This window comes from Glycine soja, chromosome 5 (assembly GCF_004193775.1).
Source record: "Glycine soja cultivar W05 chromosome 5, ASM419377v2, whole genome shotgun sequence".
NCBI classification, from domain to species: domain Eukaryota; kingdom Viridiplantae; phylum Streptophyta; class Magnoliopsida; order Fabales; family Fabaceae; genus Glycine; species Glycine soja.
In genome coordinates this window covers 8,846,145-8,870,794 of record NC_041006.1, presented here as the reverse complement: position 1 = coordinate 8,870,794, position 24,650 = coordinate 8,846,145, and the positions used below count along the sequence as shown (strand labels likewise).

At 34.8% G+C, this 24,650-nt stretch overlaps 2 protein-coding genes, 1 non-coding gene and 1 pseudogene across 3 annotated transcripts; 2 read left to right on the top strand and 2 right to left on the bottom strand.

Annotated features, from left to right (window-relative positions):
* Nucleotides 1–3,823: 3,823 nt before the first annotated feature.
* On the bottom strand, nt 3,824–3,930 carry LOC114413861. Its single transcript, XR_003667006.1, has one exon. It is a non-coding gene; the product is annotated as a small nucleolar RNA R71 (small nucleolar RNA).
* A 5,027-nt stretch (nt 3,931–8,957) lies between these two features.
* On the bottom strand, nt 8,958–17,936 carry LOC114411112. Its single transcript, XM_028374872.1, has 4 exons — nt 17,728–17,936; nt 9,966–11,459; nt 9,465–9,864; nt 8,958–9,287 (listed from the first exon to the last, which is right to left on the bottom strand). The coding sequence occupies exons 1-4, from the start codon at nt 17,934–17,936 to the stop codon at nt 8,958–8,960; spliced, it is 2,433 nt and encodes an 810-aa protein (XP_028230673.1).
* A 3,350-nt stretch (nt 17,937–21,286) lies between these two features.
* LOC114412284 lies at nt 21,287–22,012 on the top strand. The gene has a single exon (XM_028376113.1). It carries the CDS (start codon nt 21,329–21,331, stop codon nt 21,893–21,895), a length of 567 nt encoding a protein of 188 aa, XP_028231914.1. The 5' UTR covers nt 21,287–21,328; the 3' UTR covers nt 21,896–22,012.
* A 1,476-nt stretch (nt 22,013–23,488) lies between these two features.
* Nucleotides 23,489–24,331, top strand: LOC114411111 (annotated as a pseudogene).
* The last annotated feature ends 319 nt before the right edge of the window (nt 24,332–24,650 follow it).

Genomic DNA, 24,650 nt, shown 5'->3' with positions numbered 1-24,650 from the left:
CCCTTTTAAGACAGTTTACTAGAATGTATTTTTTTTAAAAAAAAATAAATATATTGAGGATTCTAAGACGATTTTTTGAGAAAACCGTCTTACAATGTATTTTTTTTTTAAAAAAAATTAAAATATTTTGAGGATTCTAAAACGGTTTTACATTATAAGACGATTTTTCAGAGAACTTGTCTTAGAATTTATTTTTTTAAAAAAAATTAAAAATATTTTAAGGATTCTAAGACGGTTTTCTCAAAAAATCGTGTAGACATTCTAAGACGATTTTTCAGAGAACCGTCTTAGAATGTGTTTCTTTTAAAAAAATTAAAAATTTCATATACATTTTTTGCAATCAATCTCAGATTTTTTGAAATAATAATAATAATAATATACTCAAGGTAAGAAAGATATCTCTGGTTTTCACATATTCTAAGTAGGAAGGAGGTTTTGTTCAGATCCAAATCCTGACAGCTCAATTGATCTTCAACATTCAAATTTAAAGAATTGTAAACAACACCACTTATAGAAATAACACAAACCTTATTTATGTAAAAGGATGAAGGAAGAAAAAGTTATTAGCACAAGAGGGTGTAATAATTGAAAAAGGATGAGGGAAAAAGGAAAAAAAAGATAATGGATTTGAATTTCTTTAAATTGACATTTCTAATAAAATTAATAAATTAACATTTATTCATGAAAAAAATTTGAAGAAAAGTTTACCTTAGAGACCACGTGACAGCCCACAACAACTCATCCATGTATCCACTCACCGATTGTAGTATTATGGTATATGCTTGTGGACAAATACTTGATAAGACAATGTTAGTATGGTAGGACTCGAGACACAAGGTCTGTAAATAGAAAAGCCTACTGTTATGCATTGTTAAACTAATAGCAACCTAATTCATTCCATCATGGCCCTTCTTTATACTGTCAATGCCATATCAATTTCCGTAGAATGAGATATTGGTACTTTTATTCTATTTTTATTTTTACATAATGGCCCTTCTTTATACTATCAATGCCATATCAATTTTTGTATACTAAGGTGTGTGCATGGATTCATAAGAGAATATGCAACTCCAACCACTCAAAGACAAGTGTTCCACTCCACTGTCTACAAATGTCTAAAATCAAATGTAAGTATAAAGGAACCAAAGCACACTCACTAGTCACTAGTTTTTTGTCTTGTCATATGGTTCCAACAACTTAGGATTCGTCAAGACAAAGCCAATAATATGAATACTTCTACATCTTTTTTTTTATAATTTTTTTTTCTCTATCGGTCACATAAGCACCAAAACTTACTAGACAAGACAAAACAGAATGTGTTCTTATTCTATTCCTTTCTTTAAAAAAATAAAAAACAAAGGACTTGAAGAAGAACATCTTTCCATTATTATTCTTTTTCTTGAATGTATCTGCAACATATCTTGCTATGCATAAGCTACACCAAAAACAATATTGAAACTAATGGGGATTCCTAAACTTACTCTCTACTACTTAAAGAGTCATCTACAGGTAAAAAATTATTTCAACTACCAATATAATTAAGAAAAGGTTTATTTAATTTTGGATATATTATTTATTTAAATTACCAGTATAATTGTGATAATGTTATGTAAAGACTAGTGGAAGAGAACAACTAGACACATGATGGTTCTAATTATTTGTAAATGGTTGGTTTAGATTTTTAATGTTCCTTTCAAGACATGAAAACAAAATCAATCTTTTGAAACTTGGACTAAATATCTATTAATTATATAGTAGAACTTGCTCACTATTTTGTTTTAACGGAAAACCAATTAGCTTTTGTAAGAAAAGTAAATTTAAATGGCATCAAAACCTCATTCTAATCACTAACATTCATAAGGGGTTGATGTGCCATTATTTTCTCCTATTTCTTAACCCTTTTTGCACCATTTTAAGTACTGATTAATCTTAATTGTCAAATTAATTAGGCAATTTTATTATTTGGGCCCATTCAGCTAATTTGATGTTTTTAATCTAATTTCAGGAATTAATGAAGCATTGGGCTTGGACTTGAAGATGACACTATTTTATTCTACAAAATTGTATCTTATCTAGACTTTATTTTATCTAGATATTATTTAGATTTGATCTCATCTAGATATTATTTCATCTAGATCTTATCTTATCTTATTTTATCTAGATTTGATTTTATTTTATTTATGGACTTGGATTTAAAACAGATTTGTAAGCTTTGGGGCTGGAAAACTATATAACAACACCAAGGTTTTAGTTTAGGCCCTCTCTCTTTGCTCTTTCTCCTTTATTTTCGTTTTTGCAATTCCAGTTCTGACTTTTCATTTCAGCAATAAAATTTCGTTCTTCAATTCATAATTTCGTTCTCTATTGATTAATGGAAGGCTAAGTCTCCAGCGTTGTTTTCTCTTGAGGATCAAGCACAGTTCTCTTTGAGGTTCTATTATTACTGTTAAATTCTGTTCAGTTTTTCCTCTTCACTAATTACTCTGAATTTGTTGCTATTAATTCTGTTAGTGTTTAATTCTTTCGTGTTGTGTTAGTATTGTTTAGTACCTTGTTATTTTGTTTATTGTGTGTTCTGTTTTAGTTTTTCTGTTTCAGTTTTGATGTTTTGCTGTGAATAGTATTTTACGACGGATTTAGCGACCACTTTTGCTGAAGAGAACACTTGCGGGAAAACAAGGTAGTAGTAGAAATCCCTTAGCGACAGATTTTAGAGACCACACTTGCTGAATTAATTGGGATTTTTTTGTTTTGGTAGCTATAGTTGTTATTTTTGGCTTAATTTTTTTGTGGTCACTTCTTTTGGTCCATATTTTGTGGGAAAAATAGCTGGAGCCCTTAGTTTGGTCAGATTTGAAAGTTCCAAAAAAGTAGCAAATTTGATTTTTGTCAAAACTTCAAACGGCCATAACTTTTGCTCCGGTTATCAGAATCTCAATTATTATATATGTATTTGGGGTAGAAAAAACTTTCCGATGCTGTGGTAGCCGGCCATAGGCCGGCTGAGGTCTCCTTCTTCCAAAAATTGCGATTTTGTCAAAAGTTTTTTATTTTCCAAGTATTATTCTCTTATTTTTCTCAACTTATCATTTTTAGCTTCTATAGTTAGACTTTGAATTTTTGTATGAAATTTTTTGTGTTATCTTCTCATCATTTTATAAGGTTGCTCACAAAATTTCAAGTCATTTGGATATCATTTAATGGTAGTTGTAGTTCAAACCTACACTGTTACTTGCATAAGAAGGCAACTAGCTGTGCATGCTGAATATAGTGTATGACTAGAGACAATCCATCTGACTTACAACCCTTTGATTCTGAGATAGATAGGACATTTCATAGATTATTTAGACATCATTTAGTGCCTTTTGAGCATCCTGAGCATTCTGTTATTGGTGATTTTGAGCATTATTATTTTGAACATTTTGATTTTGAACATTCTGATAACATGGCACAACCTCCACCCCGTGAGAGGACTCTAAGGGAACTGGCTGCACCTGATTTCACCTATGAAAGCTTGTGCATCCAATATCCTAATGAGGATGTTCCATATGTTCTTAAAACTGGACTAATCCCTTTGCTCCCAAAGTTTCATGGCCTTGCAGGTGAAGACCCGCACAAACATTTGAAAGAATTCCATATTGTCTGCTCCACCATGAAACCCCCAAATGTCTAGGAGGATCACATATTTCTGAAGGTCTTTCCTCATTCTTTAGAGGGAGTGGCAAATGACTGACTTTATTACCTTGCTCCACGATCCATCACGAGCTGGGATGACCTCAAGAGAGTATTCTCAGAAAAAATTTTCCTTGCTTTCAGGACCACGACCATCAGAAAAGATATTTTAGGAATTAGGCAACTCAGTGGAGAGAGCTTATATGAATGATGTGAGAGATTTAAGAAACTATGTGCCAGTTGTCCTCACCACCAGATTTCTGAGCAGCTTCTTCTCCAATATTTTTATGAAGGACTCAGTAACATGGAGAGAAGTATGATAGATGCTGCCAGTGGTGGAGCCCTTGGAGACATGATCCCTACTGAAGCCAGAAATTTAATTAAGAAGATGGCTTCAAACTCCCAGCAATTTAGTGCCAGAAGTGATGCTATTGTCATTAGAGGAGTGCATGAAGTAGCCACGAATTCATCTTCATCAGCCGAGACTAAGAAGCTTGAAGGTAAACTAGATGCCTTGGTTAACCTGGTAACCCAACTGACCGTGAATCAAAATATGCACATGTCGCCAGACTCTGTGGTTTATGCTCATCTGTCGACCGCCACACAGACCTTTGCCCTTCTGTGCAACAATCTGAAGCAATTGAACAGCCTGAAGCTTATGCTGCAAACATCTACAACATACCTCCTCAACCTCAACAGCAAAATCAGCCGCAACAGAACAATTATGACCTCTCCAGCAACAGGTACAATCCTGGGTGGAGGAATCATCCCAACCTTAGATGGTCGAATCCTTCACAACAGCAGCAACAACAACCTTATTTTCAAAATGTTGTTGGCCCATGCAGACCATACATTCCTCCACCAATCCAGTAGCAACAATAGCAACAGCCCCAGAAACAACAAACAGTTGAGGCCCCTCCGCAACTTTCCCTTGAAGAACTTGTGAGGCAAATGACTATGCAAAACATGCAGTTTCAACAAGAGACCAGAGCCTCCATTCAGAGCTTAACCAATCAGATGGGACAATTGGCTACATAGTTAAATCAACAACAGTCCCAGAATTCTGACAGATTACCTTCTCAATCTGTCCAGAATCCCAAAAATATGAGTGTCATTGCATTGAGGTCAGGAAAACAGTGTCAAGAACCTCAACCAGTAACATCTTCCTCATCCGCAAATGAACCTGCCCAACTTCACTCTACTCCAGAAAAAGATGATGACAAAAATTTAAAGAGTAAGTTACCTAACAATTTCTATACAGGTGAATCTAAAGAGAAGCAGCATATCCCTCTTCCATTCCCTCCAAGAGCAATTTCCAACAAAAAAATGGAAGAGATAGAGAATGAGATCTTGGATACATTTAGAAAAGTAGAAGTAAGCATACCTCTGCTAGATGCAATAAAGCAAATTCCAAGATATGCTAAATTCTTGAAGGAGTTGTGCACTAATAAGCGGAAGCTTAAAGGAAGTGAAAGAATTAGTATGGGTAGAAATGTCTCCGCATTGATTGGTAAATCTGTTCCCCAAATCCTTGAAAAATGTAAAGATCCAGGTACATTCAGCATACCTTGTATTATAGGGAACAGTAAGTTTGACAATGCCATGCTAGATTTAGGAGCTTCTGTTAGTGTGATGCCTCTGTCTATTTTTAATTCTCTATCTCTTGGTCCCTTACAGTCAACTGATGTGGTAATTCATTTAGCTAATAGAAGTGTTGTCTATCCTGCTGGTTTCATAGAGGATGTCTTAGTTAGAGTTGGTGAACTGATTTTCCCTGTTGATTTTTATATTTTGAATATGGAGGATGGATTTTCTAAAGGATCAGTTCCCATCATTCTAGGCAGACCTTTTATGAAAACTGCTAGAACTAAGATAGATGTATATTCATGCACACTATCTATGAAGTTTGGTGATATAACCGTTCATTTTAATATTCTTGATGCTATGAAACATCCATCTGAAGATCTTTCTGTATTTCGTGTTGAAATAATTGACCATATTGTTGATGAATACTTGACTGATCTTCATTCTAATCTATATGCCTGTCACTCTTAATGCATTGAATCTGAATTTGTACTTGATAATATGTCTAAATTTGATGTTGAGAGTGAATCTGAAATTGATATTAATTACATGTCTGGTGATGTTTTACCTCTTGAGATTGATTTTCTAGAGTCAGATAGAACTAACCATGTTTCAGGAAGTACACATACCTCTGACTTTCTTTATGAGGTACAGGTTGAGAAACCATCTCTTTCTACCATTATACAGCCGCCCACACCAGAATTGAAGCCTCTTCCATCAAATTTAAAATATGCTTACTTAGATGAGAGCAAAAGTTTTCCAGTAATCATATCTGCCTCCCTTGCTGATGAGCAAGAGGAGAAATTGTTATCAGTTCTCAAGAAGCATAAGAAGGCTATAGGCTGGACCCTGGCCGACATTCCTGGTATTAGCCCATCCACATGTATGCATCGAATAAATTTAGAGGATGAGGTTAAACTAGTAAGACAACCACAAAGAAGACTCAACTCGGTGATTCTTGATGTAGTGAAGAAGGAGGTAACCAAGCTTTTGCAAGCTGGAATCATTTATCCTATCTCCGACAGCCAATGGGCGAGTCCCGTCCAGGTAGTCCCGAAGAAAACCGGCCTCACCGTGATAAAAAATGAGAAGGAGGAGTTGATTCCTACTCGGGTGCAGAACAGTTGGAGAGTCTGCATCGACTATAGGAGGCTGAACCAGGTTACCAAAAAGGACCATTTTCCCCTGCCATTCATTGACCAGATGCTTGAACGCTTGGCAGGTAAATCTCACTACTATTTCCTTGATGATTTTTTTGGTTATATGCAAATCACTATTTCTCCTGAGGATTAGGAAAAGACCACATTCACCTGCCCCTTCGGCACTTTTGCCTATAGGAGGATGCCTTTCGGCCTGTGCAATCCCCCTGGTACCTTCCAGCGGTGCATGATTAGTATTTTTAGTGATTTTTAGAAAATTGCATAGAGGTGTTTATGGATGATTTCACTATATATGGATCCTCTTTTGATGTTTGTTTGGATAGTCTGGAAAGGGTTTTGAATAGATGCAATGAAACTAACCTTGTTCTAAATTGTGAAAAATGTCATTTTATGGTTGAGCAAGGTATAGTTTTAGGCCACATTATTTCCAATAAGGGCATTGAAGTAGATCCTGCAAAAATTTCTGTTATTTCACAATTTCCTTACCCCTCTTACGTGCGAGATGTGCGATCTTTTCTTGGTCATGCAGGATTCTACAGGCGCTTTATAAGAGATTTTAGCAAAGTAGCCCTTCCACTATCCAACTTGTTGCAAAAGGAGGTGAAGTTTGACTTAAATGATAAATGCAAGGAGGCTTTTGATTGCCTCAAAAGAACACTGACTACCTCCCCCATCATCCAGGCACCCGACTGGACAACCCATTTTGAGCTTATGTGTGATGCATCAAATTATGCATTGGGGGCTGTCCTTGCTCAGAAAATTGATAAATTGCCTAGGGTGATATATTATGCTTCTAGGACTTTAGATGCTGCCTAAGCGAATTATACTACTACCGAGAAAGAGCTACTAGCCATAGTTTTTTCTCTTGAAAAATTTCGTTCTTATTTGCTTGGTACTCGCATTATTGTTTATACTGACCATGCAGCTTTAAAGTACTTGTTGAAGAAGGCTGATTCAAAGCCTAGGTTGATCCGATGGATGCTCTGGCTCCAAGAATTTGACTTGGAGATCCGTGATAGGAGAGAAACACAAAATTTAGTTGCTGATCATTTGAGTCGGATCAAACGTGTGTCTGATGAGGACTCACCCATTCGGGATGATTTCCCGGATGATCATTTATATATATTGTATAGTATTTCTGATTCTCTTTCTACTCCCTGGTTTGCTAACATTGTCAATTATTTAGTTGCTTATATTTTTCCTCCCTTAGCATCTAAGGCTCAAAAAGATAAAATTAAAAGTGATGCTAAGCATTTTATTTGGGATGACCCCTACTTGTGAAAATTGTGCAGTGATCAGGTCATTAGACGATGCATTCCAGATCATGAGACTGACTCAGTCCTGCAATTCTGTCATTCTTCTAATCCGGGAGGTCATCTGGGTGTTCAAAGGACAGGCCAAAAAGTGCTTGACTGTGGCTTTTATTGGCCCACTATCTTTAAAGATGCGTGGAAGATTTGTAGCACTTGTAAGCAGTGTTAGAGAGCAGGAAGTGCACTTACATGGCGACAACAAATGCCTCAGCAACCTATGCTATTTTGTGAGGTGTTTGATGTCTGAGGTATAGATTTCATGGGCTCTTTTCGTGTATCTTTTGGTTATGTTTACATTCTCCTTGCAGTTGATTATGTTTCAAAATGGGTGGAAGCCAAGCCCACTAGAACTAATGATGCTAAGGTTGTTGTAGATTTTGTCAGATCTAATCTGTTTTGCAGGTTTTGAGTACCTAAAGCAATCGTTAGTGATCAAGGAACCCATTTTTGCAACAAATCAATGCATGCCTTGCTTAAAAAGTACGGGGTTGTCCATAGGGTATCCACACCATACCACCCCCAAACCAATGGACAGACAGAAATTTCTAACAGGGAGATCTAGAGAATTTTAGAGAAGATTGTGCAGCCAAGCAGGAAAGATTGGAGTACTAGACTAGATGATGCTCTTTGGGCACATAGGACTGCCTACAAAGCACCCGTAGGAATGTCTCCTTATCGGGTTGTCTTTGGAAAGGCATGTCATTTTCCAGTTGAAATTGAGCACAAAGCATACTGGGCAATGAAGACCTGCAACTTCTCTATGGATCAAGCTGGTGAGGAAAGAAAGTTGCAACTGAGTGAGTTAGATGAGATCCGCCTAGAAGCGTATGAGAATGGCAAGTTCTACAAAGAAAAGACCAAGAAGTTCCATGATAGCATGATAATTAAGAAGGACTTCATGGTTGGGCAAAAAGTGTTATTGTATAATTCTAAGCTCGGACTCATGAGTGGTAAGTTGAGGTCTAAGTGGATTGGTCCTTTTCAAGGTTATCAATATCGAGAGTCTACGTAGACTCGTGAGAGCTCTACGAGTTGACTCGTAAACTCAACTCGTAAGAGTCTACTTTGTAAAAAAAAAATGGATAAGTAAATATATTCAAAATGCACCAATTTGCAAACAAATGACAATAAACTCATAGTTCATAGTTCATACTTCATATTAGTCTATTACGAAACATAAGTGTTCAAAATTAAAACATTTAAATAATTAAAAAAAGCACAAATGTCTTCAAAGAAGCATGTCCAATCCTCTAATTGGATCATCTCCATGAATATCATCACTTTCATCACCATCTCCATCATCATCAAGGTCTTCCTCAGACTGTTTATCATCATCATTAGGTTCCAAGAAAATTAAATTATCTAGATCAAAAGCATCTACAACTGGATCATTTGAACTTCCTCCAACATCTCCCACTAATTCAACATTGTCACCATGACCTTCAGCTTGAGGTTGCTCATCCTCATCATTATATCCCTCTTCAGTTATCCATTCATTGTCAGATTCAATCTCATCAAATGGAAGAGCAATACTTTTTCTATTTTGTTTACTTTTTAACTTCAAGTTATACTTGACATAAACCAAGTCATTCATTTTCTTTTGTTGTAATCGATTTCTTCTCTATGTATGAACCTATAATTAAAAATCAAATTTTAATTACTATCTAAACCAGTAAACCAAATAAGTAAAATTATCAAACAAATAAAATAAAGTAATAAGGTTTAATTGAATTACCATTTCAAATGAGCTCCAATTACACTCACACCCAGAAGAGCTACAAGTCAAGCTCAAAACACGAATAGCAAATCTCCTCAACTCTGGAGTTCCATCACCAAACATCTCCCACCATTCTCCAGGTTGCATGATTTTTCTACTGTCCTTTGCCTCTTCCATAGAGAAAAGCCCTCTAGCAAAATGAAACTCAACAAGTTGCAAATTAATTTTTTTCCTTTCTGCAACATCCTTGACCAATCTTCTCATACATGTGTGCAACCCTTCTTTCACCTGAAGGTCATCATGTCTGAAAGTAGGTTCATAGTGCAGGTGAGAATTAAGATAATATGCAGCTGCATGAAAAGGCCTGTGAAGCTGATGATCCCACCTCTCATCAATAATTTTCCAAACAGGCTCATAGCTACATAGTAAATAGATATCAAATATGCTATATTAGAAATAGTTAAAACTTAAAATAATACACAAGCAAATTTTAAATCTAAGAAAGTTTAGAAATTATACCTTTTCTTAGTGTTATTAAAGTTGCATTTTATCTTCTCTTTTGCATTTTCCATCTCCTCATATATGAAACCCATGGCGGGTTTTACATCTGAATCCACCAATCGAAGGACCACCATAAGAGGGGCAGCAACTTTGAGGCACATGGTTACGTTCTTCCAAAATCGACTATCCAAAGCCATATTCTGTACTTTTCTTCCCTCTTGTGAAGTTCCAAACTTGCTTGTTTTCCACTCTTCAGAGCTAAACATGCTCATTAATGATGCTTTCAATTCATGAAGGCAAGCTAAAGTTAAATAAGCTGTGGCAAATCTAGTCATACCAGGCCTAATCAAGTCTCTTCCATTTGTGAACTTCTTCATGATGCTAATCAACATTGTTCTACCATAAATGTAGGTGGTGATCCTTCTTCCCTTTGTTATAGTAGTCTGATGAACCTTCAAATGTTTCTCAAAATCTTCAAATATTAAATCAATGCAATGAGCAGCACATGGGGTCCAATACAAATTCTCTCGTTTATGCATCAATAATTCTCCAGCTGCTTTGTAATTTGCAGCATTATCAGTTATCACCTGCACTACATTCTCCTCTCCAACAAAATCCACTACATCATCCAACATCTTCAACACTTTGTCAGCTGTTTTTGAGATGTCTGAGGTATCCAATGAATAAAGAAATACAGTCCCTTTTGGACTGTTCACCAAAAAATTACAAATTGAACGTCTTTTTTTATCGGTCCACCCATCAGACATAATTGAGCAACCAGTTTTCTTCCACTCATCCCTAAATTCTTGAAGCATTACATCAGTTTTGGTCACTGCTCTTTTCAAAAGCTTCTCTTTGATATCATGATATGATGGAGGTTTATAGCCAACCCCATATCTCCCAACCATGTCACAAAATTTTGCAAAAGTTGGATTTTTAATAACATTGAATGGAATGGCACTTGTGTACCAAAATTCAGCACATTGATCATCAACTTTATCTTTGTCACCTTTTTTATATAACTGATTTAAAGTTGCTTGAGCTCCCTCACCACCACTAGCCTGAACAAATTTTGCTTTTCCTCTTCCTTTGAAAGTAAGCATCCCTTTTCGTTGTATTCCACTTTGACTACTATTTGACTCCACTTCCACTCCCTCAGTACCTTCTTCATGAATACTGTTCAACTTTCTTCTCTTCTCTGATGCATTAGCAACCTCTGCAACAACGTTCATCATAAGCATCTTAACTTCTTCAGGAACTGAAGCACAATGTTCAAAATTCCATCTAGTCCCAGCAAGATGATGCTCAAATCTAAAAATTCCCCCATTGTTGATCTTTGAGCAGTAGTTGCACTTAACTTTTTTACCATTCCCTAAAACATCTGTCCCATGCTTCCACCCAATATCAGTCTTATTTCCTGGAGCATTTTTGCTTCTACTTGCTGCACCTGTGGATGTGCCTGTATTGGCATTTGATGAATCTGATCCATTCCCACTCCCAGTCCTAGACATACTAAAATGGAACAAAATTAGCAGCAAGTAGCAACAACAATTAGCAAGTAGCAGCAGCAAGTAGCAATAGAATTAGCAGCAGAATTAACAGCAAGTAGCAAGTAAGTAACAACCAATTAGCAATTACTGCTCAAAGGAACAGAATCAGCCACATAATCCAAACATAATATGAGTACTCATTGCCTGCTTGCTTAGGTTATTTTTATAATTGTTTCCTTATTTAAGTTGCTATATATCAAATGTGGGAAGGGAAACAATAAACTATTCAAGAAAAGATTTATGAAAAAACCTAATTAATTAATTTTTTACAACAGCTTAGATATAAATTTGTCGCAGACTTGCAGTAATATATGCAAATAAGCTCAAAATATATGAAGCAGGAGATCCAAATTTGGATTCAGCAGCTTATAGAGGTCTTGGTTTAGCTTGTGGCTAACCTCGATCCTCTTTCCTAACAGAAGCAAATACAGAAATACTAATTTGGATTCATTCAAATTCAAGTGATTTAATTCAGAAATTCTATGAAATTTCAGAAATTCAAGTGATTCATTCGATACCAACCTCAGCCTATGCCTAACACCATGAAATTTCAGAAATTCTTACGTGGGTTGTGCTCGTCATGGACCTTGTGCTCGTGGGAGTTGGGACTCGCGGCTTCTAAATGAACAAGGTTGTCTGGTTGTCTGCTACCGTCGTGGACTACCGCAAGCCGCCGCGTTGCACGTCGTCTGCTGTCACATGTTGCGGCTTCCAACAGAACAAGGTTGTCCTCTAACTCTAAGGCTCTGAGCAACTCCTCCAACTCTCCTATGGGGTGAGGGTGACTGTGTGACAGTGCGAGGTTTTGAGGGAGAAAGAAAAAATGCATGAGCAAGCACGAAGGGAAGCAAATCCCTAAACCAGTCACAGCAAAAACGACGCCATTTCGTGGGATTTTTTTTTCAACTAAACTTGCGCAACTTGGACCAGACTCGCGAGTTTGCACGAGTTCACTCCGAGTCCACCGAGTCTGGTCAAAAACGAGTTTACTACCGAGTTGACTCGTGGGACTGAAGTAAACTCGTAAACTCTTAAGAGTCTACGAGTTGACTCTAGAGTTTGACAACCATGGTCCTTTTGTTGTTACTAATGTTTTTCCTTATGGTATAGTTGAGATCAAAAGTGACTCCACAAACAAGAGCTTCAAGGTCAATGGACACCGACTTAAGCCATTCCTCACAAACCCTTCTTTAGTGGACGTAGTGGTGGAAGAGACTTCCTTACTCCACCCTACTCTTCCTCCACCATGACTTAGGGAGTTTTTCTTTTCCTATCTCCTTCTTTACTTTTATTACATTTGTCTGATTCTATTTGATGGTTTAATTGCTTTTAATCTTTTAATTGTGCTACGTTGAGGACAATGTGTTGTTTAAGTATGGGGGGAGTGTTCTTTGGTTTTGGTTTTGCTAGTTTTGTTAGTGTTAAATTTGTTAGTTTTGTTGGGTTTCTAGTTTAATATTTTAGGTCAATTCTGTTTGCATGTACAACTTTGCATATTTTTCTTTGAATTATAGGATATGTTCAAGAAATGGGTAATTGTTCTGAAAATAAAAGTCTCTTGACATTTTGTGATTTGAAATCCTTGTTTTTCCTCTACATGTCATGATTGTTTTGAAAGCTCAATTTGAAAGTGATAAGTTTACCTTTGTGAGAATTTGAGCCATCCATCATCATAATCTTTTGGTGTGTTTTGCCCCATTGATTGCTTGCACAATAGCCTTGGCTTGATTCTTGTTGATGCTTCCTAATTCACATGCATATTTGGAAATGATTTAGGTAATTTTGTTCTTATAAGCTTCTAGCCAAATGGACTTACCTTGAATTAATTCCTTTGATAGCCCCTTTGAGCCTATGTTCCCCTTTCTTTGTTTTGAAGCTCATTACAAGCCTTAAGTGAAAAACCATGATATCACCTTACCCTTAAGGAATTTTGGAGCTTTGGAATTGTTTTGGGAATATGTGTGGCAAGGGGGGGGGGGGGGTATGTTTCATTAGAAGATATGATTTTTGGCCATGCTTAATGTTTTATTTTGGCCATGCTTGATGTGTGTGTGTATATATATATATATATATATATATATATATATATATATATATATATATATATATATATATATATATTTCCTAGTTCTTGCTTTAATCTTCAAATTCGTATTGTTTATTAAAAAAAAAAATCAATTGCTGCAAATTCGTACTGTTCAAAAAAAAGAAAAAGAAGTGAAGTTGAATAAATGAGGTCTTGTTATGAGGACTTGATTTGGGAGTCTTGGTTGATTTTGTTGATATTAGAGGGTTTGAGTTTACTACTTGTGCTTAATTCCCACTTATTCCCCATTGCTCCTCTATTCCTTTGGGATTTAGCTACTTATTCCATATTTTTCTTCCCTACCTTGTCCTTGGCCCCATTACAACCTTTAAAGACCTTTTGATCCTCATGTGCATGTGTTTGTCAAGTTGTTGTCAATTTTAGAATTTTGCCAAGTCTATGTGGTGTTTGTTTTCATGGGTGCTTCAAGAGTAAACAGTAGCCTAGACATTTGAGAGATAGAGTGTATATCTAGTGAGGCTTTATCACTTTTCATTCTTGAGTTGATTAACTATTTTGCCATGATTGGGTTGCTTGGATGATTTTCACGAGTGTCTTGACTCTTTGGATCTCTTCATGTTGGATGTTACCCATTCCTTTCATTCCTTGATGTTCATTGAGAAATATGTAAATGTTTTTGTTTGTCTCTCTTTGATATCCTTAGATTTTGTTCTTTATTTTATTTTGCCCAGGAGTGCAAAAGGCTAAGTATGGGGGGTTTTGATGTGCCATTATTTTCTCCTATTTCTTAACCCTTTTTGCACCATTTTAAGTACTGATTAATCTTAATTGTCAAATTAATTAGACAGTTTTATTATTTGGGCCCATTCAGCTAATTTGATGTTTTTAATCTAATTTCAGGAATTAATGAAACATTGGGCTTGAATCCAGAATTAGGCTTGGACTTGAAGAGGGCAGACTATTTTATTCTACAAAATTTTATCTTATCTAGACTTTATTTTATCTAGATATTATTTTGATTTGATCTTATCTAGATATTATTTAGATTTGATCTCATCTGGATATTATTTCATCTAGATCTTATCTTATCTTATCTAGATTTGATTTTATTTTATTTATGGGTTTGAATTTAAAACAGATTTGTAAGCTTTGGGGCTGGAAAACTATATAACAGCACTAAGGTTTTAGTTTAGGCACTCTCTCTTTGCTCTTTCTCCTTTATTTTTCGTTTTTGCAATTCCAGTTCTGACTTTTCATTTCAGCAATAAAATTTCGTTCTTCAATTCATAATTTCATTCTCTATTGATTAATGGAAGGAAGGCTAAGTCTCCAGCGTTGTTTTCTCTTGAGGATCAAGCACAGTTCTCTTTGAGGTTCTATTATTACTGTTAAATTCTGTTCAGTTTTTCCTCTTCACTAATTACTCTGAATTTGTTGCTATGAATTCATGCATGCTTAGTGCTTGATTAATTGTCTCTGCGCTTAATTTACGTTCATGCTTAATGATCGTTTATGAGTAATTGGTGTATGTGTTGCTTAATCACATAATGAATGCCTTATGTTAAATTTCGCTTAGTAATTTAATTTAGGGTTGGATTAAGTGGTTGAACTGAATAAGGATAAACTCTCGTAACCTAGGATAAGAGACTTGCTTGTGAATCAAGGGGAAGCAACGTGTTTTAATTCTGATATTTTCTAAAGCTTACAAAAGCAAACAACCCCCCCTCCCCATTCGTTACTATTTTCCTACTATCTATTATGAACATTTGGTGTATCATTGCTCGTTGGGAAACGACCTAGGATCACTTCCTAGTTACTGCATTTTAATGTTTATTTGATTCAGGTACGACCTCGATCAGGGGCATATTAATTATTACTGAGAAGAGTTTATAGAATTTGTAGACATGTCGGTCACTAAGAAATAGATCCATAATATATTCATTGTTAATATTATTTTTCCCCAGAATCGCGTTATATTTCCCTATAGAGTACATCTCAAGTAACCAGAGTTTTTCTTGATTAAAGAAGATATATAATCAGCACGCTAGCTATAAACAATTTAAAAGACAAGCCACGATGGAGAATTAATCAACTTGAAGCTTTAATTTTTGCTGACAGAAAAAAAAAACTTGAAGCTTTAACCAATATATGTTTTCTTGTAGTGGTAATTGACATCTAGGAATGCGTGCTTGAAGTCAACTCTCATATTAGAACTTAGAAGAAGTTGTAGAAATGCATGAAGGTAAATGAAACAATTATATATATGCAGACACAAATGAGTGGATCATTCGTCACAACCATTATAGTTAAATTATGCATTATGCATATAACCAAAAGTAGTACATATGTCTAAGCTCTTTCTTCTTGTTATTAAGCTTACTGCAATAAAAAAAAAGAATATTCAAGTTCCTAATGAGAGGCCACTAGTGATTTACATACAAGTACAACCTAATAAAAATTCATATTAACAATCATGAGATTTTTCATGAGTTTACATGAGTACACTCTATCAAGCACACGGGGAACAACACAGAAAATAGTTGATTTTAGTTCCCCAACATCTTCAATTAACAATTTGACATCCTACAACCATTGAGTAAATGATGATCATATTCCAAATCCAAAGTTCAATTATTACATTCAATGTTCATTTCATAATGACAAATATACTACATATACTCACCCCACGCCAGAAACCTATTTAAGCACCATGCCATTTGAATGTCTCCTCAATGACCCTATCAAATATATGAAGCACCATCCTACAGATGTCACTCATTTTCTTAATAGGAAGATCAAATATCTAATTTTGATCCTGTGGCAGATATTAAAAATTGAATTAGGAATGGGAACCACAAAATATCAAAAGAAGCAAAAGACATAATTATTTCCTAGAGGTCATGACTGAAATTAACCTCAGAAAAATAAATTCCACATATGCCACTATTTTGCCAACTGTAGTTGGATCAAGCTTGTGATACATCTTTTCTGTCTAGAAATTACAGATAATGCCAAGTATATACAACTTCTGGATAAAGCATAATAGCACTTGAAATGAATAACCCACCACTTGTAAGAATTCATCCCATGAATATATTGCCAACCCAAAATTTTCAACTTCTTGCTTTTGTTCAGAGGTAACCTCTCCGAAGCTTACAATTGCTGAAACAAAGACATAAAAATGAATGCTTCTTTCTGAAGCATAAGCATTTTAGGAAAGAAAGGAGAGAATGGACAAAACTAACTCTTGAGATGCTTTGTTGCATTTGAAAACGTCTTCAATAGCTGAACATACCCAAGGTATCATATAAAGGAACACAATAAAGTCCATGAGCATTGCAAATCTGCACTTATTTGCCAATATGTTAAAAACCATCAAGTGGAAGAAGTTAGTTTGGCAACATTATTGTTAGGTGAGCAAGGATACCCATATTCGGCACAACCTAAGAATAGAGCAAAAATTAAAAGAAGTGGAACTCTCTGTAGAGAGTAGATATTCAATATAAGAAATAAAGCTTCAATTAAGAAATACCTTATTCTCCTTTAAGCTCAATAAGGACTACAAAAATCCAACTACCAAAGAAACAATACAGTAGACATAGAAATAACAATAAATACTCAACACAAAATAGAAGCCTCCAACATATAGAGTGAGCAGAAAAACTAAGATGGAAAAAACTCGGAAGAAAACAGGGGAAGAAAATTCAAAATGCAATGTACCTGCATGCTCATAATCCATTATGCAAAATTGGCACCATAAATACCACATTTTACACCCTACAAACTAGCAATATATGAATGAAGCTGAAAAGAACAAAATTGCTAGAAACTATAAATATAATCATATGCAAATATGAAATATCAAAATCATATAAAATAAGGACCCAATACGCAAACTTAGGTGCAAAAGGACATCTGTGTCAAAGAGCCAAATACTTGAACTCGCATGACCATAGTAACCCCAATTATCACAAAGTGAAATATTATCCCAATCTCCAGCACTTGCAAAACCAGCCTCTGTTTCAATTTCACCAATTCTTCACCCTTTTCTCTGTTGCCATGCTGGCGACTCCGCCGAGCTCCACCGTGGCCTTATTCTCCACTTGCACGTACTACGCATGTGCATGCTGCTCCACGTGCGAGCTGCAGCAAGGTCCACGACTAGGGCAAGGAGTGTGCCAACGAGCATGACGAGGCCCGCGAGGGGGAAGTCCCTCCAGGGGTGGTGCGACGCCACATGGCATTGGCGAGTGCAGCGTACGAGTCGAGGAGCACGTGGACCAGTGAGGTCAAAAGTATCACCCCCACCGCAAAACACATGATTACAACGATGGCCTTGTCATAGAGAGGCTTCCTACAAAAGATTCCAGCGAGGACCGCCGACGACGACATCCCGACCACGCTCGTCACCAAGATGACGAAGATCGAGATCAATTTTAGGTGTGCCACCGCGCGGGTAGCGTTCGTCACGCACGCTGAGAGAGAATGAATTAATCAAGAGAGACACGGAGAGATGTTGTTGCTGTTGCTCGTGGAAGGAGAAGACGAAATGAGATATTATGAGTGAGGGGTTTTGAAATAAAGGGTGTATGAGGAGACTGAGCGTCATTCATTTCAAAGATGGTTTTAACAAAACGGTCTTTGAACACTCACTTTCTAAGACAGTTTTTATAAAATCGTCGTCATACATTTTTTGTTATTTACAACATTGTCACCACCTAACATTCTAAGACGATTTTTGGGAATTTTCTTAGAAGGTGCGTCGTAAAAACTAATTTTTTAATAGTGTAGACTCTAAGCTTGGACCGCGTGTCATTACATAGAGAAGATAAATACCAATCTATAGGTTAGCCACCCATGAAAATGGAGAAGTAGCATAGCTTTCAGTTAAATAAAGAAACATGCTTTTATTTTTTGAACAACATTTACTGTACCATTCATCGCCATGTACCAAACCAAGAAACTCCAACACCGACACACATAAAAGAACACAAAAATAAAGATTTCAGGAAAAGAAACTTGGAAAAATGATTCGACCCCAGGAATCAACTCACTTTCTTCCTTTGGAAAGCTAGTGAATAAGACCTGCAAAGCAACAACCAAAGAGAATATAGAAGCAGAAACAATTTAGTGTCTTGCACAAGAACATCAGAAGATAGAGAAGACAAAGAAATTAAAGAAAGGAATTGCTTTAAGAATAAACTATTCTGTACGCTTGTGTTTATTGCTGAGGTGAGTAAATCCTTCTCCTATTCTCTATATTTTTTATAGCATAGAATTATTTTTTATAAAAAAAAAAAGATAAAATGTAACTAAGTACATGCACACATTATGATCATTTTCATTTTCCTTGAGACTGTCAAGCAGTTATTTAATTAGGGGACACTTGTATGAGATCATGTGACTCCGAAGCCAATGCTGCGTGATAACCATGATTATGGTACAAATCAGAGTACACATAAAATGATAACTATGAATGTGAACAGTGTTGAAAATGACAAAACCACCAGCCCTGCGTTACGTGTTAGGTTATTGAGGGAAGAATAATGTCTGCTAGACACCTTGGTGAGAGTAACACAAATAGAAGACAAAGAAATCTTAACGAATGATCTTGTCCGTTACATTTGCATATATAGCTCCCATTTTCTTCTCCTTCCTTCTATTTTGTTTATTCACTTTAGTCTTCTGTGTTTATTTTGTTGCTAATAGAAATTAGGAATATGCTAAATCCAATTCTGCGGGATAACTTTTTTGTTATGCGATTGATAATGAGAAGAAACCGGCGCACAAAGCAAATAACATATGCTAAAAATAGGATTCTTTCATCTGCAGATTATATTTATAATTTCATTAATTAACCTAACTCATAATTTAACAGTGTATATATATATCATGATAAAAAAAAAGTGTCTATATCTATTTATACTTTTTGTTTATCTACACAATACCAAAAAAAAAATCTATTTAGGGGGTGTATTGGATTAAGATTTCAAAGGATTTTAAAAGACTTTTTTATGATTAAAAAGTCTTGTGGTATTCAATCAAGACTTTTATAAAATATAAACAAATCTTGTGGTATTCAATTAAGACAATAAAGATTTTTTTTTCAGGGCAACAAAATCTGTTGGTATTCAATTGAGATTTCTTACCACTTTTAAAATGTCTTTTGGTATTCAAAAGTAAATAGATTTTGATGGATTCTTTTGTGGAATGGATTTTGAGAGACTTTTTAGTTAGAAATACACATAAAATACTCCTCCAACAATCTCACCCAAACCCTTGAGACTTTTCATAATCTTCCAGAGACTTTTTCTTCTCCTGCCGAACAAGACACAAACCACTACCAGGTTCATTCTCTTACAACTTTTCAATCAATTTTACCTATTTTTTTAATGGCAATTGATAGTCAATATTGTTCATACTATATGTATATTACGCAAATCAAAAGAAAAGGGTGTTGTATATGCTTCATTCGTATTCATATTGTTTTCAACGTCCAGGCAATGAATATGCATCAAAAGAATGACAATTGATATGCATCAAGATTTCATATTGCTTTTTTTTTAGTACTGTATATGCAAATCAAAATAAAAAACTCTTTTTCTTTTTTCTGTTTCTTCAACTTGTTTTTTTACAACGTCCATTATTATTATTATTATTTTCTTGTGTTATTATTAAAATGTTAATTATTAATGTGTTATTATTATTTTTTTGACAGCGTGTTATTATTATTATTATTGTGTTAATAATTTTTTAATTGTTATTGTGTTATTATTATTGTTATTTTGTTAATAGTTTTTTTTAAAATGATTTTATGATATATGAGTATTATTTTTATGGAAAATGCTAACATGTGCCCTTAAGACACTTGTTAGTGTATTATGTATAGAAATTTTGTATTGAAAGTTGTGCAATTTACTTTTTTAAAAGTCAAAAATTGTTGTTTTTAAGACATAGTTACTATTGGAAGTATCCTTAACATGTGCCCTAAGTGCGCATGTTAGCATGACCCTTATTTTATTATTAGGTAGTTTTTTTATTGGTTTTTCTATTGAATTGTATATTATTCGGGATATAGTCACTATACTTTTGACAATTAGGAAACAATAACTATTTTTGTCAAATAACTAGTTTCTTATATATATATTAGCGATCAAATGGGGGATTCACAAGAAAATAACAAAGGAAAGAGTAGAGACAAAGATAATTATGTATCTTGGACTATGGAGGATACCAATGAGTTGTTGCACCTCTTGGTGGATGCTATGAATAGGGGATTGCGTGATGCCAATGGGTCACTTAGCAAACAAAATGTAGAACGAATAATACTTCCTCAACTCAATGCAAAAACTAAATTCCCTAAAACTTATAGTCATTATTTGAGTCGGATGAAGTGGTTTCGAAACCAGTATAACATGATGTCAACCCTTATGCGCAACAACTCTGGCTTTGGATGGGACCCAATTGGAAAAACTTTCACTGCTCATGAGGATGTATGGAAAGATTACTTAAAGGTGAGCTAAGTTCATAATCTTTTAAATATATTAATAGTTATAAATTTAGTATGTGATCATTATCTAATTATAACAAAATTATAATTATAATTGTGATTATTATAATAATATTTATGATTATTGATACACACACTTTAGGATTGCATTGGAGCTATTGATGGTACACATATTCCCGCATCAGTAAAAGGACGAGATGTAAGCAGTTATCGTGATCGTCATGAAAATATATCACAAAATGTATTAGCTGCTTGTAACTTTGATTTGGAATTCATGTACGTTCTTAGCGGGTGGGAGGGTTCAGCACATGATTCCAAGGTGTTAAGTGATGCTTTGGCAAGGAAGAATGGACTTAAAGTGCCCCAAGGTAAGTATTATCTGGTGGATTGTGGATTTCCTAATCGACGTAAATTTTTAGCCCCATATCGAGGTGTACGATATCATCTACAAGATTTTGCAGGTCACGGTAATGACCCTGAAAATGAAAAGGAATTATTTAATCTTCGGCATGCATCCTTAAGGAATGTGATTGAGAGGATATTTGGTATTTTTAAATCGCGGTTCACAATTTTTAAGTCAGCACCTCCATTTCTATTTAAAACACAAGTAGAGCTTGTGTTGGCATGTGCAGCACTTCATAATTTTCTTCGCAAAGAATGTCGTTCTGATGAATTTCCAGTGGAACCTACTGACGAGTCTTCATCTTCATCTTCAGTGTTACCAAATTACGAAGACAATGATCATGAACCCATTGTTCAAACACAAGAGCAGGAACGAGAAGATGCTAATATATGGAGGACTAATATAGGTTCAGATATGTGGAGAAATGCTAATAATTAGGCGAACATGAAGTGAGAATCACTTTGTTATTATTTTTTTAGGCAATAATGACTTTGTTATTAAAAGGTTTAAAATTTCTATCGTTTTTATTTTCTTTATTCAAACATTATAATTTATTTATCATCTTTTTCATTCACTTTTGTAACTTCCGTTATTTTTTTGTTTAAAATGTATTAATCTTTCAAAATCTTAAAAATCCATAAAGTACTTTGAAATGTTAAAAATCTGTGTTAGAAATCCATTAAAATCTTGGGTTAAGAATCCTGATTGTAAAAAGTCTTTTAAAAAAAATCTTTTAAAATCCCACAAAATCAATACAATCCCACATAATCTTTTAAAATCTTCAAGATTGTTTTTGTCAAAATATTCTCTCAAAATCTCAATCCAATACACCCCCCTAAATACTCCAATTAGGGGTGGAAATGAGTCAATCCAAGCCAAGCTTTACTAGGCTTGAGCTCGGCCTGAGTTGAATACGTAAGGCTTGAACTTGGCTCATTACCTGTCATAGGTTTTTTTTTTTCAAGACTCAGCTCGGCTTATATAAAAGTTTGGCTTGACCCACGAGCCTATTTAAAAGTCTGCTTAAAGACGTCTTTGATTAATTAATTATTTTAAAACCTAGTGAAATACTAACTAAAAAAAACTTATAAAATTTCGTATAAGTAATGTACAAATCCAAAAATAATTGATAAACAAAATCATATTGAATTCAAGTCGTTAAAGCACAAAGTATATCAAAAGAAAATAAAAAGAGCATAATATTAAAAAATGTATGGATTAGAGATGATTTGCAGAAAATGAATTTTATTCTACGTGAACCGTAATAAAAACTGGAATTCTAAAATCCTAGAATTATTCTCCTCTCCGAAAAAAAACTCCCTATACTAAAACATTGGTGCTGTTATATAGGTCCTCAGCCCCAAAGCTTACAAATCTATTTTAAGTCCAAGTCCATAAACAAAATAAAATAAAATCTGGACAAGATAAGATAAGATGAGATGAAATAAAATCTGGACAAAATAAAATCTAGATAGAATAAAATAAAATCTAAATAGAATAAAATCTGGATAAGATAAGATTTGATAAAATAAAGTTATTATTATTATTATTATTATTATTATTATTATTATTATTATTATTATTATTAGTTAAACAAGCCGGCCTGTCAAGCTTAACAAGCTTTTTTTATGGTTTCAGCTTGACTTTTTTTATCTTTTTAAAAAACTTGAGCTTGACCTTTATAGTAAACAAGCCAGGCCAAGTCGAAGGTCCTCGACAAGCTGCTCGACTCATTTCCACCCCTAACTCCAATGCACAAGAAATTAAGCATTAAGCAATGCTTATTATGATTTGAATAGTCCACGCCCCAAAAAAACATTATTATTTGAACATGCCCCAAATTAAAAATGGAGGTTGGTTCAAATATATACTTTTTTTTAGAAGGTTCAGATACAAACTTTTATATTATATGCAATTTCAAAATATTAAGGTGTTGCAGCTGTGTTACTGTGGTTGATGATTCTTTGCCTTTTTGGTTTTTGTACAAGATCCAAGACAGAGACTGATAGCAGTTCAGACATGCATTTTCTGACACTTGCTATGGACAAATTTCTAAGTAATATGTAAAAAGAAAAGCCAATCAGGTTTACTAGTGAGCAGCTCAGGATTGCAACTGATAACTACTCATCATTATTGGGATCAGGAGGTTATGGCGAAGTTTATAAAGGAAATTTGACTAATGGAATCACTGTGGCTGTAAAGGTTCTACGTGGAAACTCTGATAAGAGAATTGAGGAACAGTTTAAGGCAGAAGTGGGTACAATTGGAAAAGTTCATCATTTCAATCTAGTTCAATTGTATGGATTTTGCTTTGAAAGAGACCTCAGGGCACTGGTTTATGAGTACATGGAGAATGGCTCTCTTGACAGGTATTTGTTCCATGAAAAGAAGACCTTAGGATATGAAAAGCTTTATGAGATTGCAGTTGGGACAGCCAGAGGCATAGCATACTTGCATGAAGATTGCAAACAAAGAATAATCCATTATGACATCAAACCAGGAAATATTCTATTGGACAGCAATTTCAATCCTAAAGTTGCTGATTTTGGATTAGCCAAGCTTTGCAACAGGGACAATACTCATACTACCATTACAGGAGGTAGGGGCACTCCTGGTTATGCTGCACCTGAGCTTTGGATGCCATTTCCTGTAACTCACAAGTGTGATGTTTACAGCTTTGGAATGCTGTTATTCGAAATCATAGGTAGGAGAAGAAACCTTGGCATTAACCTTCCAGAAAGCCAGGAGTGGTTTCCATTATGGGTTTGGAAAAGATTTGAAGCTGGAGAATTTGCAGAGTTAGTAATAGCTTGTGGAATAGAGAAGAGACATCAGGAAATGGCTGAAAGAATGGTTAAGGTAGCTTTGTTATGAAAGTAACTCATTAGATTCAGTTTTAAAAAAAATAAAGTGACAACTTATGAAAGTTACTTTATATCTATAAGAGTTGTATTGTTAATGTAATAATTACTATCGTGACATGATAGATATTAAAATCCATAACTTCTGACTGTGTTTACCATTAGAGATACTCAAAGAATATAGCTTTTAGTCAGAACTATTAATTTGTGTTTGATTTATTAATTATTTTTACATACATTCCAAGTCAGTTAAATGAGAAAATATGTGACGCAATAGATTAACTTGAATATGGCCTACCAATAGGTATCCAAACACATTACCAACAGTAGTA

Bases quoted from the DNA above. Each gene is read 5' to 3' on its own strand.
- LOC114411112 (XM_028374872.1), bottom strand. From the start codon at position 17,936: ATGTCGTCGTCGGCGGTCCTCGCTGGAATCTTTTGTAGGAAGCCTCTC. The intron at 11,460-17,727 runs GTTGGCACACTC...GTTCCATTTTAG, and splicing joins TCGCGGGCCTCGTCATGCTC to TATGTCTAGGACTGGGAGTG. The intron at 9,288-9,464 runs GTAATTCAATTA...TATAACTTGAAG, and splicing joins ATTGGAGCTCATTTGAAATG to TTAAAAAGTAAACAAAATAG.
- LOC114412284 (XM_028376113.1), top strand. From the start codon at position 21,329: ATGTACGTTCTTAGCGGGTGGGAGGGTTCAGCACATGATTCCAAGGTG.